The sequence below is a fragment of the Mus pahari genome, chromosome 5, assembly GCF_900095145.1.
Source record: "Mus pahari chromosome 5, PAHARI_EIJ_v1.1, whole genome shotgun sequence".
NCBI classification, from domain to species: Eukaryota; Metazoa; Chordata; class Mammalia; order Rodentia; family Muridae; genus Mus; species Mus pahari.
Genome location: NC_034594.1, coordinates 114,329,212 through 114,344,533, shown reverse-complemented (window position 1 = coordinate 114,344,533; position 15,322 = coordinate 114,329,212). Strand labels below are relative to the sequence as shown.

The following is a 15,322-nucleotide window of genomic DNA, read 5'->3' as shown; positions in this document are numbered from 1 at the left end:
TCGAGTTTGAAAAATGGAACTAGCAGTAACCAAATTACTTTTTATACATTAATATAATCATATTAAATATAATAAAGTCTGATCATGTTCACAGTAAAACTTATAGGTAGGTTTTATTTCATTTGCTTGTTAGTATAAATTTTTTCGTAAGGTAAGGTAAGAGGCTTTGTTTATTCTGAGGAGAAACTAAAAAATATTTTTTTATAAAATCAAAATCTTAATAGGAGATATGTACAAGAAGACAATGTTATGAAGAAAATACATTTACTGCAAGATTATGGATGACATTAACAATAAAAGTCAATATTTTAGATGATAGCGAGTTTTAAGATTAAAATATAAGCATTGTCAAGTCATGAGAGATTATCGAGAATTTTTTTGTGAAGATAAAGTTTTCTAGAGCTGGGCATTGGTGGCGCATGCCTTTAATCCCAGTGCTTGGGAGGCAGAGGCAGGCAGATTTCTGAGTTCAAGACCAGCCTGGCCTACAGAGTGAGTTCTAGGACTGCCAGGGCTACACAGAGAAACACTGTTTCAAAAAAAATTTTTTTTCCTAGAGTGATTTTGAATCTCAATTGCATCAGAATAATGATATATATATCAATGTAATTGGCTCTATCAGTTGGGTAATGAACCATTTACTTTGAACTCATAAATGACCATTAACAATTTATGTCCAGTCATTCACTAGAATTACGTCATAGAAAAGACATTTTGTTTCCTAAGAAATGTTTACTTCTATGATATATTACCATATGTAATTTATTAGATATTATCTGAAAATTCACTTACAAAATACAATTCTGTTTTGCTAAAATAGAATCAGTATGAAAACTATTACATTTTTCACTCATAAGTCTTTATAAAAGACTACCTTAAACGGGCTTTAAGATTTTCCTTTGCCTAGAAACACAGTTGGAATATTGTACTTTTGGAATAGTATGCACATAAAGTTTAAAGGAAGTATAGTAATTACTTTTCTTAATGTGGGATAAAATACTCTATGAGAAGTAATTTAAGGAAGGAAAAGTTTAGTTTTACATTTGAGTCTTAGTTGGGGACTTTAGGGGACTCTTCTCATTGTCTCTGCAATCAAGAAATAGATAGCAGGCATGGAGTGTGTGTGTGTGTGTGTGTGTGTGTGTGTTCTATTAAACTTTAAAATGCCCAGGGATCTATTTTCTCTAGCAATGCTCCAATGTATACAGGTTATTCAAAGTCTTCAAATAGTACCACCAACTAGAGACAAAGTGGTTAAGCACATAATGCTATTAGGCACATTTTAATTCAAACCACAGTATGTGGTGAGTATAATATGTAAATGTTAAATTGTAGTAATAGACAATGGGGTTTGGAACATACCAGTAACTTCGGCTACTATTTAAGTTTCTCTAAAATTCAATGTCTCTATTTGGGTGGAGGTCATGGGAGTAATAAACCTATCTGCCATGGTGATAAAGATTCAGAAATTTATTATTGTGGACAACGTATATCATAATACACTGCCATACTGTTGTACACTGGTGAATATGACTAGCAACCTTAGGGGAAAGCATAAGAAGAAGCAGATAGGATAGAGAAAGGAGAAAATAAATTTCTTTCTTTTAAAAAATTTATTCTTTAATTATTCACTTTACATCCTGCTCATTGTCCCCCTCCTGGTCACTCCCTCCCACAATCCCTCTTGTGCCTTTCCCCCTTCTTCTCTGAGCAGGTGGGGTGCCTCTGGGTATCCCCCCATCCTGGCACTTCGTCTCTGAGAGGGTAGGTGATTCCTCTCCCACTGAAGGCAGACAAAGAAGCCTAGCTTGAAGACTATATACCAATGACATGCAAGGACCTTTTGAGATAGATGATCAGGACCCACCTGAAGACCAAGCTGCACGTCTGCTACATATGTATGGGGAGGCCTAAGTCCACTCCCTATATGTTTTTTGTTTGTGGTTCAGAGTCTGAGAGCCCCAAGGTTTCAAGTTATATGTTGTGTTAGTCTTCCTGTGGGGTTCTTTCCCCTTCAGGGCCTGCAATTCTTCATCCTATTCTTCTATAAGAGCCCCAAGATCCATTCACTGTTCAGCTATGGATTTCTGAGTCAACTGCAGGGTGGAGCCTCTCAGAGGACAACATGCTCCTGTCTACATTATAACAAAGTATCATTAATGTTATTAGAGATTGTGCTTGCCTATGGAATGTCTCTCAAATTGGGCCTATTACTGGTTGCCCATTTGCTCAATCTCTGCTCCACTGCCACTACTGATTCATGTGAACGGAATTGCTTATATCCTGACAGACAATGCAGATTGGATTTGCTCCAAAGAACTTTTTCTAAACAGGTCCACATCCTGCTTTGCCTTATCAACATTTTTTCCCACTTCCTCTGGTGGGCAGGGGCCTAGAAGGGAGGTTAAAACATTTACAAATCCTTATTAATAGAAGATTTTCTAAAATATAAATCTATAGGACTCTGGAAGTTGATCTGAATGCCTTTTGTACTAAGAGATGTTCATGAATCTGTGGCAGCCAGAGGCCAAATATGAAGGTGCTTCCACTCCCATGCCTTCCTTGATGTTTTAATCATTGCTCTTGCTGTGAAGACAGTTGTTTCTGAGACTCATGGCACTTTCTTGGCTGAAAACCACTAAAAGGTAAAGCAACAACAAACAGCTTACAATCTTCGGATTTTTATTCCATAGAAAAGAAAGCAACTTTATTTTACAGTTTAAGGTTATTGGAAAGTTCGAGTGAGGTTACTGGACTAGTGAGAGTATCAGAACTCATCTAGACCTTTTAGAGGTCAGGGTTGCCTGCGAACATACTACCACAAGGCACAACTGAAGGCCTTCAGTATGGAAACATCAGGGCTCTCTTCAACCCATGTACTTGGGGGCCAGAACCAGAACCATATTCAGAGGAAAACTGACTTTAGATACTGTCAGAACTTAGACCTTCTAAGTCCAAGTGCATAGACTGCTTTCATGTAGTAGCATATTGACAGTCAGATATGACACTTTCTCAGTGTAGTTTTTATATAAATTGACAACATGACCACTCCAAACTATGATTAAGTAGAGAGTTTTTATGTATGATATAAGGAAGAGAGCATCCAGAGGCAGCTAGAAGAGTCTAGAGGAAGCAAAGAAAGTAGTAGATTGTAATGGATATGGCCAGCAAATTTGACTTGGCTATGAGAGGAAAGATGGAGTGAATGAGAGAAGAAGAGGAAGGGAGAAAGGACCTAGAGAGAGGAGCAAAAATAGAGGCCTAAGAGAGGAAGATGGAAGAGAGCGCACAGTCAAAATTAGCAAGGTTATAAGGAGAAATGAGAAAGTTGGAGGAAGAAAAGCCATGAACTGAAGAAGTTCAGACTAAGAATTGGGGAGAGAAGATCCAGGATCCTAGCATAGATTCTGAAATATGTACCAGGTACTTGTTATACTGAGGTAACCTGGAGGCCAGAGTGTGCTTCTGTATGCTAATGGGCACCATAGTAGCCACGTGTCCATTCTGTGAGTGATGGGGGAATCTGGTATTGTTATAGAAGAAAGACTTCACAAGTTCCTTTGGAATGATGTCTTTTGTCTAATCACCAGAATTTGGCTCTGAAATTTATTGTCTGGACACTTGTGCAAGTCTTTCACATAGTCACAAGTGTGGGGGTTTCTTTTCTCTTATCCCTTGTGTGTACTTAGGTCAGGAATTAGCAGCTATCTGTGTGTTCTGCTGCAGTTGAATGTTCAGATCATCAATACTATGTAACATTGTGAGATTCTGTCTCAAACATTTTCTTCTTTTTGCCTAGTGGTATTATGAAGACCAGGTTTCAGAAGTCAGTCCATTGATACTTGTGCTAGGTTGCAGGAATGAGCCATTCAGCAGGAACCATTGTCTCTAAAGATGACTAGCTACTGACTAAGAATATATATATATATATATATATATATATATATATATATATATATATATTCTTGACACAGATGCAGTTAATTATTGACAAGTGAAGGATTTACTGTATAAAGGGAGAATTTCTTACATGATATAGATGATATGTATGATGTATATGATATATGGACTCTAGGATTCTTGTTTAGTTGAACTATCAATTGCTTAAGAGTATGTCTCCTGTTGATTTTGAGTTTCTGCCACATTCCTGACTCCTTTGGTTTCCATATTTTCTTCTTCATGTAGAGGAACAGTACCTGTCAGCCAGATTTTATACCTTGTTTAGTCCCTCTTCACCCCCTCACTCCCTCTCTTCTATTACTACAAACACATAACTATCTAGACAATTTTTATTTTAAGCTTTGGGTCTCACTTTTTGCAGTTTTCATCATTCTGTACTGGGAGCAGAACACTTGGCCTTGGGGATGGATTTTAGACGGTTTCATTTTTGCTATGATTTCTAAATTTTTCTTTCTTGATTTGCTACTTAACTTCAATGTCATGACCAAAACAATTGAAGACAAATGGATAACTGTGGTGCCTTTTAGCATACCAAAGCACATGCTAGCCTCTAGGCTCACTCAATATTTGTGACTCCCCTCAGCTCTTCTCACTTTGCCTCCTACCCTAAACGCCAGCTTATTCCTTCTGCTTCTCATTTATGTATAACCCAACCATTCCAGTTATGCATGCTTTTAGCCATCTCTTGGCCCTTGACTCTCTCTTAGTCCTCTTGGTCCCTCTCTCTTGGTCCTCCTCTCTTGCTCTTTTCCTATCTCTCCTCTCATGGTTCAGTCTCCTGGTCATGTCTACTCTACTACTTTCTTTCCTTGCTCTGGATTATCTATTATTCATGAGGTATTTACTCTCTTGGATGCATGAGTGTTAGCTACCATCTACTCTCTCCTTAATTAACTTAAGATTAAATTTAGTTACAAATAAGAACTTGTAGCTTCTGTTATATACATTTGTTCAAAAATCAGAGCTAAGACAGTTCTCTCCAAAATATTGGCTCTATGTAACATTTTTCCCTTCAACATGTCCTTAGGTACTGTTGTACTTTTTATAATGTTTAATTAATTGTTACTCAGAACAACTAGCTCAATAAATATATCATCACTAAATGCTACAATAGAGGCACTGATATCACAAGAATAATCAATATCTTATTGGTATTAAGGCAGACTCAATAGGAGGGGATTTCTGCCTGTTATTGAAAATCTAGCAAGGAATGATGGCTGGAGTGGTCTTAGAAGAAAACTTATTACCCCCATTTTGCTAAATTAATACAGCTTCCAACTGTATTCTAAATATTTATCCTTAAATACCCAGAGACAAGTTCAGCTCTCGCCCCTCATCAAAAGAGATTCTCTTTTTACAGCAAATAGAGGCTATCATAGAGACACACAACTGGCATAACTTCAAAGAAAAAGTGTTTGTGGAATTCTCAGTGTGATTAATACATATACAATACAACCTGTACCCAAGACTTTCAGGACTCAAAGGGAGGAACCTTAAATGAAATGCCCTGACAGTAGGAAGAGGGAACATACAGAGCCTATCTCCAGCAGGAAAACAGGACATTAAGTGAGGGATGGGGTTGCCATCACACAGTCACAACTTTGACCCATAATTGTTCCTGTCTGAAATAATTACAGGCATGGAAGTGGAGAGGAGCCTGAGGAAAAGAAGATCCAGGGACTGGCCCAAAGTGATATCCAGCCCAAAGGGAAGTCCCAAGGCCTGACACTATTACTGAGGCTAAGGAGCACTCACAAAAAGGGACCTAGCATGACTGCACACTGGAATACCCAACAAGCAGCTGAAAGAGTCAGATGCAGATATTTGCACCCAACTTATGGACAGAAGCAGCTGACCCTGTTGTTGAATTAGGGAAGCCTGAAAGAAGCTGAGGAGAAGGGGGACTGGGTAGGAGGACCAGCAGTCTCAATTAATCTGGACCCCTGAGATGTCTCAAACACTGGACCACCAAACAGAGAGCATACACCAGCTGATATGAGGTTCCCAACACACATACAGTAAAGGACTTCCAGGTCTGTGTTCATTCAGAGATGATGCACCTAACCCTCAAGAGACTGGAGGCACCAGTGAATTTAGAGGTCAAGTGGGGTGAGAGGTGGGTGGGGACATCCATGTGAAAACAGGAAGGTGGGAAGGAAGAATGAAATGTGGAACAGTCTGAGGGTGGACAGGAGGGGGAATACAATATAGAGTGTAAAAACATTAATTAATTAATTAATTAATAAAAAAGAGGAAATATTTTCAAAAGCCAGAGGATCAGAATAACTATTTTGAGATGGTTTCTTTTAGACAAGATTGGGTTGGTATTCCTATACATTTAACAATATGGTTGCCTGCACAAGAACTTCCCAAGATGATACCAGATCATGACAATGTAAACTGGGGAAAAATTCACAAGGGCCTATGCCTAGATGAAGTGTTAAGGCAGTTGATGGCTCAGATAATCAGTTGTCTTCAGGGACCAACCTTCTGATAGGTTTTCTAATCCTAAGTGGTCACACATATATATGTAGCAACATTAATTAAACTCAGTAGACTGTGAGTATGCACATATATACACATATGTGTACGTATAGGACAGTAATTATAGCAACATTAATTAAACTCAGTAGCCTGTGAGTATGCACATATATACACATATGTGTATGTATAAGACAGTAATTATAGCAACATTAATTAAACTCAGTAGCCTGTGAGTATGCACATATATACACATATGTGTATGTATAAGACAGTAATTATAGAGGAAGAAGACAAGAATTAGAGAGGGGCATGAAGAACATGGGAGGAGTTGAAGGTGGGAAAGAGAAGTGTAGATATTATTCAAATGCAGCATATTCATGTGTGAAATTAATTATTTAATTAATTAAATTAAAAAATTAAGATAAAATGTTTTAAGTAGGTAAAATTAAAGATGAATTGTCTTAAGCTATAAGTTTAAAATTGATAAGTAAAAATGAAAAAAGAGCAATTGTGCATACAAATTGTACATGTTACTGAGTGCATTCAGCATTGCGGTCTCTTGCCTACCACTGTGTGAATTTCAGAGCTGCATACCTCAGGACTCTTCATCTGTCTCCAGACAACAGTTTGGCCCAATAAAGGGTAGGGATGTAGTCCCTTTTTAAGTGCATAAGTAAATATGTAATTTCTCAAACCACAACCATCAGGGATTATCCTCAGCATATTTTTCATGAGGTAAGTTGTATAATTATATTTTCCAAGGTACTTGGATAATAATAAAATAGATTTTGAACCACAAACAATGATGAATAATAAAGAGTTAAAAAGTAACACAAATATTAGCCCAGAAACCTAGAATACCCAAGATACAATTTGTAAAACACATGAAACTCAAGAAGAACGAAGACCAAAATGTGGACACTTCGCCCCTTCTTAGAATTGGGAACAAAACACCTGTGGAAAGTGTTACAGAGACAAAGTTTGGAGCTGAAATGAAAGGATGGACCATCCAGCAACTGCTCCACTCAGGGGTTCATCCCATAATCAGCCACCAAACGCAGACACTATTGCAAGCAAGATTTTGCTGAAAGGACTCTGATATAGTTGTTTCTTGTGAGGCTATGTCAGTGCCTGGCAAACACAGAAGTAGATGCTCACAGTCAGCTATCCGATGGAACACAGGGCCCCCAATAGAGGAGCTAGAGAACATACCCAAGGAGCTGAAGGGGTCTGCAACCCTATAGGTGGAAAAACAATATGAACTAACCAGTATCCCCAGAGCTCGTGTCTCTAGCTGCATATGTAGCAGAAGATGGCCTAGTCAACCATCATTGGGAAGAGAGGCCCCTTGGCCCCTTGGACTTTATATGCCCCAGTACAGGGGAACACCAGGGCCAAGAAGTGGAAGTGTGTGGGTAGGGTAGCAGAGGGGGGGTATAGGGGACTTTGGGGATAGCATTTGAAATGTAAATGAAGTAAATACCTAATAAAAATTGAAGAAAAAAGTATCTTTGCCTATTTGATAAAAAGCACACATTTTCTTGAGAAATAACTTTGCCTTCTTTTCGGTCCCCTACAATGGACAACATATACTTCTTAATTTCATTACAAATAAAAAGTTATGAAGTATGGATTCTTAACTGAAAAAAAGTAACACAATATGCATATTAGTTATATAATAAAACATGATATTTTTAACTTTCACATTTTTTGGCTATCTACATTTTTGATTATTTTATTATAAGCCTCTATTTTATAATAGCTTCACTGAAGATAAAAGAGGGAAAAAATTCTTCTATCAGAGTGGATTAAAATTTGTACTTTGTTAGCAAAATAATAAAAATGTCATCACAAGTTAACCATGATTTGTAATGCCTGTAAGTTTTTATTATTGACAAATTTTTGAAAACTTCTGTCAAATTTCTTTGACAAAATGTACAGCATGTCAGGACATTAAGCTCTTATGACATGATTAATGTTAAACACTCTGAATTTGAGGGTTTGTAAATTGTTCTGATATCAGTGTCTTTCACGGGGAGGGGTCCATGACTGAAGAAAACCAAAATGGGCTCAGCAGCATTCATCACTGCTCTCTGTAGCAAGGCTGCTGTTGCCATGTGACCAGATGTTCCTGGGCTGTTCTTCCCTGATTGGCAGGCTCTCTCTTTGGGAACTATGAGCAGAAATATTCTTTTCCTTCCCTTAGCTGCTTTCTTGGGCATCTTGTCACATCCACAAGACACACAACTACTACAGTGAGTTATTTGCACTTGAATTCCTACACATTTAATGAAATAGGAAACAAGCCATCAGAAAACACCGGTCTGTATAGATTTTGGATATTAGACCATTGGGTTGAGTATCTCACTCCTGACAGTTTATGGCCTTAAGAAAGTGCTTAAGTGGTCTGTGCTCAGTTAACCCATCTATATGCTTGAGCTAGAACAGCTTACCAAACTCCACACTATCTAACATTGGTAGCCCTATTTGTACTATTTTCAAGCTGGAATCTGTCCTTAACATGTACAGGAACAACTAAAAATTGTGCTATATTCAAATAATTGAATATTACATAGAATGACAAATGAACAGTTAGGAGTCATGTCCAACAAACACAGTTCTTAGTGAAGGACTCTACATAAACACAGGAGTAAATTACACAAAGTACAGGTAAATACAGTCCGTGTTCTTAGAAACCCTGACAGTGGGTGGAAGGAAGCCTGGAGGACACAGCAGGTACCAAGGTTTGCCGGTTGGGAGCTGAGTATCTGCCGGAGTTCTGCATCAATCCAGCACGCTGCTGACACTTTTTTCCACCTCTATATTTCTTATTATACAATACCTTAATGACAGTTTAAAAAATTAGCATTTCAAGTTGATGGATATTTTTTTACTTGTTTATTTTTTATTCAAGGAGACACAGACCAGTTGCTTCACACATATAAAAAGAATTTCTTGGGAGATTCAATTCATGAATTTTAGAAAACCAATCCCATAATCACTATCCGTTAGCATGACCATCTTATCAACCAACGTTTCTGTACTAAGCATGGGTGTTGGTCCTGAAAACACTGCCTAACTGAAGTTCCCTCAACGATTTTTAAATGTGCTTTCATTGCTTTCTGTTCTGTGGTTTGTCCACAGTAAAACACAGTTTAAAGGATTATGAAATCCAGCCCCTGCTCACATTTCCAGAAATGTGAACTTGTTTCCAAGCAAAACAAGCTGTGACTTACAAGAACAATCCAGCAGGTCACTGACAGGGCACAGTAACAGAAGAGATCAAATGTCCATGCTGCTGGACTTGTGGTCTACTATTTTAGTTTACTTTGCAGAAGCTGTTCATGGGTGGAGCAATCCTGATTTCCTAAACTGACTTTCAACTTCCCTTTGGAGCAAGTCTTTCCCTGCTGTGACCACTGTTCATAGCAGAGAGAAACTGGATGGTACAGCACACACTTCTCTTCAAGTCAATTGGTCCCGGAAAGATCCAAAATATGAGACTGTCAGCAAGAATTATTTGGCTTATATTATGGACTGTTTGTGTAGCAGAAGGTAAGCTTGAAACATTCTTTACCCCTTCTTGTTGAGCAGAATTATAAAACATTTGCAGAAAATGTTTCTCATAGCAATCATTCAAATTATTGTCTAGAAAATGTGGGTAATTACTAGTCTGTAACTTAGTGGCTTTTGGTGGTAAGTTTAAAACCTGTGAACTGTTCATTTGACTCTTGTAGTTGAGAGTTTGGCTTAATGTAAAACTCAAGACAGTGCTTTAAACATGCATTTGCAATCCATATTTGGGCATAGTCATTCAACTTTTAGTTATCATGAAATACAGGCGCCTCTTTTGTTCACGAGTGTCCCTGGAATACTTCATGTAAAACTAGTAAGAAATATATAAACATCCAAACTTAATGAAAGTATTCACTTTTATTTTAATGAGTGGATTTATTTCAGGCATATTTCTAAACCTTTGTAAATATATCACTTAGATGATACTGCCACGGTTTTAAAAGTTTTGTTCATAAGAACTGCAAATATGAGAAAAGATTATAAAATTTGACAGATAATCTGTACACAGTATTGGAAGGAGCTGATTTGTTTGTGGTTTTGTTTTCTGAGAGTATGTGTGGGGCATATTTGTTTCTGAAAGCCATTTTGAGGTAGGTAATGTGAGTGTTGGAGTTCTTCAAGGCAGTAACAGAAATTCTGACTTCATTATTCACTTAAATTCTACCAAAATTGCTCAGTTTATCCAATGAAGGAGTTTACTTATTTATGATGGACAACTAGTTATGTGAAAAAACATTTAATTAACTCTTCTTTGTGTTATGATTGTTTAAGATATGGTGTCACTATACCCTGGGACTCGTTGTAGTCTTCCTGTCAGACTCCCATGGGCTGAGGTTGCAGGGGGGAGTGACTGCCATCCCTGACTTAGCCCTTTTGTTTTTGTTTTTGCTTTTGTTTTTGTTTTTTTGAGGCAGGGTTTCTCTGTATAGCCCTGGCTGTCCTGGAACTCACTCTGTAGACCAGGTTGGCCTTGAACTCAGAAATCTGCCTGTCTCTGCCTCCCAAGTGCTGGGATTAAAGGTGTGCGCCACCACCGCCCTGCTAGCACTTTTTATTTCAAGTGAATGACATAACTTTAATAATTTTGTTAAATGTTTCTCTTAGCCAATGCTTTGTAATTTGAGGCTCTGCTGTAGCCTCCTCACAAAAGAATTCTAACAAACAATCTCTAAGTAAATATTTACCAATTCAGGTAAGAAGAGTAGATACAGTTTCTTAGTTATATCTTTTAGTAAAATTCTGAAAAAAAATATTTAAGGATATTTAATACTTTTTGAAAGAGTAAAATTTTTCAATCATATTCTCTAGTATTATTTGTATTTTATATCTTATGAGTCTTATATTTAGATTATGGCAGTTATTTCCTTGGGTATGAAAATATAAGTACTGCTAAAATGAAATATTGACCAGGAATTCTAAAGCAACGGTGATATTACTAAACATAACTCAACTTTTTATTTTGTAAAAGTCAATGTTTCATCTTTTATTTTAATGCTCTACTTGAATAATAATGCTTACTAAGAGATTTTTTAAATATATATGATTAAAGAAAGAAGTATTTTATTTTTATCTAATTTTTAAATCTTAATTGATGCAAATTGAATTAATATGTTTACATCATTACAAAGCAGAATTTCAATATTAAAAAGAAAGTGCCATGATGTTTACATGATAATTTAATGTTAATGATTTAAAAATCCCCATTTATGCCATGGATATCAGTTTTATTTATTTATTTATTTTTTTGGTTATTACTGGATCTGAATTTTTGTATATATTCACATGCGGTTCCAGTTCTTGTTGATGAGTTGGGCAATTACACTGTATACATTACTGTTTCTTCAGCAGTCCAGTTAGAAAATGAATTGGCAGTTTAGTGTTTAAAGCATTATTTAGGGTAGTAACCTCATGATATCCATAAAGTACACATAATACAGAGACAGATGTATGAAGTTTCATGGATTTTCTGTGGGCACAGTAGTCTCACTTTAGTCTTTGCTTGGCTTGTAGCCTGTGTCTATCTAAAGTGTAAATAATTTAATCAGTCTACCAACTTAACAGAAATTTCACCAGACAGAAGAGCTTGGATCAATTAAAACCGTTATGTTTAATTATGTATGTATGTATGTATACACTTCAGTATTTGCTTCTGTTTGTTTCCCACATCAGACAATGGCTATTAAGCTGATAAAAAAAAAATGTTTGTGAAATGCTATTGGGCTTTCCTAAACAGGGAAGAAAAGATTCCATAAGTCTTTTTTGCTCTAATAAAGATCAACATTCTTCTAAAACCAATGTTAACTGGGCCAGCAGGTATGGTAAACACAATAATGATCTTGCTCAATCCATGGGCCCCACCTGGTCAAAGGAGGATAAAAGCCTCCTGCATACAATGCTCCAGTTTCCTCATGCCGGCTGGGCAACTGTGTGTTCCACCCACCCAAATAACAAATAATAATAACCTTAACAAAAAATGTAAAAAGCAGTATTCATAATTAAAGAATAGTAACCAAAGGAAGAACTATGAATCCAGTTTTTTTCCTTCCTTCCTTCCTTCCTTCCTTCCTTCCTTCCTTCCTTCCTTCCTTCCTTCCTTTCTTTCTTTCTCCCCTCCTTCCCCTTTCCACATGCCAAGGGCTTCATCATATTTCTTTACTGAAGTGCTTGCTTGCATTCCCACTCCTAGTTGCCAGGAACAGTAAATGCTGCTTCTTGCAAAACCACATGCTGCTTAGAATTGGGTCAGATTTACAGGACAACCTGTAATGTAAGAGTTCCTCGGCTGAGCTGTGTAATTTCAGTTCTGGGGAATGGATTATACCCAAGCTTTCCAAGCATGCATTTTACTCTCACAATTGGATATTGTATGAAATTAGGCCACAGCCCAGAATTGCTAAAATGAGCCAATTAAACCTGTGCTGAAACAAAACCAAATAACCGCTGTGTGCTCTCTGGGGAGATAAGTGTTTTCTAATCCTGCAGGTTTAAAGTACAAAAATGTCCTTTCAGGCTTAGAGACTTGAATCATAGAATGGAGAATCGGTTTAATTCTACAATGTTTTGTTTTAAGTATATGATGTTTTCAAACTTAGTTTAACATTGATGTGGAAAAATGAAGTTTTATATATTAATTATGAGTTAATAATAGTTTCTTTTTGAGAAGTTTAGAGAAAAGTTCATTATCTACTTTTTTCCCCTTTGTCAAAAATTCAAATGATTTGATGTAAGATATTTCTGCTTTTTCTTAAGAAAAAGAATTAATATGCTTTTATTTTTTTTCTTTCTGTGTCCAAAATGGACAAAATCAACTGATACTGTAGGGTTCGCAACATCTTAACTGAAAACCATGTCTGCAGCTTTTCCTCCAGTCTTAGCCATGTTGGATGTCAAGGTTTCACATGGTCCAAGTGACTGAATAAAGAAGGATAAAACAAATTTGAATGTAGAAATGTTATGTGTATCACCATGTATGTGTTGTCACACACAGTGTTGCATGAACAGACTTCTGCCAGTAGTTATCACAGCTTTGCTTTGTCTTCATCTTACTTTAATTTTTTGAGGTAGAGTCTCACCATGTGGCAAAAGCTGGCTCTTAAACTCCTGATCTTCTGTCCATAGCCTCCCAAGAACTGAAATTCGACATCAAGAAGGTATTATGCAGATTTTCTGTTACCTTCATTCAACTAAATTGACAGAGATAACTGGTCCTTCCTTAGGAAAAAAATAAAAATAAATTAAATTTCAGATTGTCAAAACCCTTCTAAATAAGCTGGAGTGGTGGTGCAAGAGAGCAGGGATGGGCAAGGGAGCACCCTCATAGAGGCAAAGGGAACAGGGGAGAAGGTGGATATGGGATGGGGAGTTTGTGGAAGGGTAACCAGGAAGTGGTATATTATTTGAGATGTAAACGAATGGAATGATTAATAAAAAATAAAAAAAAAATAGCAACCTATAGCTTTCTTTTCAAAGAGAGAAAATAACAAATATTTTAAAAAAGAAAAAAATCCACCTTTAAAACATATATAAGTTATACAATATATACTGAACACATTATATTTAGAAATATATGTATAGGCACATATGCATATAATAACAATCATAAAAAATGAGTGACTATAAATTGAAAATAGCAAGAGAGATATGTGGGAAGTTTTGGAGAGACAAAAAGAAAAGGGAAATGATGTAATTATATTACAATCTAAAAAATATAAAAAAAATAAGAAAAAAAGAAATAGAAATTTCTGTGGTAAACCAAAAAATAACGTGTGAATTTGCAAAGGGAAAATACATGTCTGCACACCTTTAATGCATTCATTGAAATAGAAAACCAATTTTGGGGACCTTGTGCTCCATCCAATGGTTGACTGTGAGCATCCACTTCTGTATTTGGCAGGCACTGGTAGAGTCTCACAGGAGACAGCTATATCAGGCTCCTGTCAGCAGGCTCTTGTTGGTATCTGCCTAGTATCTGGGTTTGGTGCTTGTTTATGGGATAGATCCCCAAGTGGGGCAGTCTCTCGATGGTCGTTCCTTCAGGCTCTGCTCTGCTCTTTGTCTCTGTAACTCCTTCCATGGGTATTTTGTTTCCCATTCTAGGAAGGAACGAAGTAATGGAGGAGCCAGAGAAAGTACCCAGGGAGCTGAAGAGGTTGAAGTCCCATAGGAGGAACATCAATATGAGCTAACCAGTACCTCCAGAGCTCCTTGTAACTAAACCACCAATCAAAGAAAACACATGGTGGAACTTGTGGCTCTAGCTATATATGTAGCAGAGGATGGCCTAGTTGCTCATCAATGGGAGAAGAGGCCCTTGGTCCTGTGAAGGCTCTATGCCACAGTATAGGGGAATGCCAGGGCCAGGAAGTGGGAATGGGTAGGTTGGTGAGCAACGGGAGGGGGAGGGAATAGGGCAGAGTTCTATCAGACCTTCAGAGAAGACCTAGTTCCAATTCTCCTCATACTATTCCACAAAATAGAAACAGAAGGTACTCTACCCAATTCATTCTATGAAGCCACAATTACTCTGGTACCTAAAGCATACAACCCAACAAAGAAAGAGAACTTCAGACCAATTTCCCTTATAAATATCGATGCAAAAATACTCAATAAAATCCTCGCAAACTGAATCCAAGAACACATCAAAACGATCATCCATCACAACCAAGTAGGCTTCATCCCAGGGATGCAGAGATGGTTTAATATACAGAAATCTATCAATGTAATACACTATATAAACAAACTCAAAGACAAAAAACACATGATCATCTCTTTAGATGCTGAGAAAGCATTTGACAAAATCCAA

The 15,322-nt window shown here is 37.1% G+C and overlaps 1 protein-coding gene across 1 annotated transcript in view; it reads left to right on the top strand.

Annotated features, from left to right (window-relative positions):
• The first annotated feature begins 9,750 nt into the window (after window positions 1-9,750).
• The window catches only part of Cfh (complement factor H), a 74,314-nt gene continuing 68,742 nt past the window's right edge, over window positions 9,751-15,322 (top strand). The window contains exon 1 of the mRNA XM_029538693.1: window positions 9,751-9,999. Within this exon, the coding sequence (XP_029394553.1) occupies window positions 9,888-9,999 (112 nt within the window). The 5' untranslated portion in view covers window positions 9,751-9,887. The remainder of the gene's footprint in view (window positions 10,000-15,322) is intronic.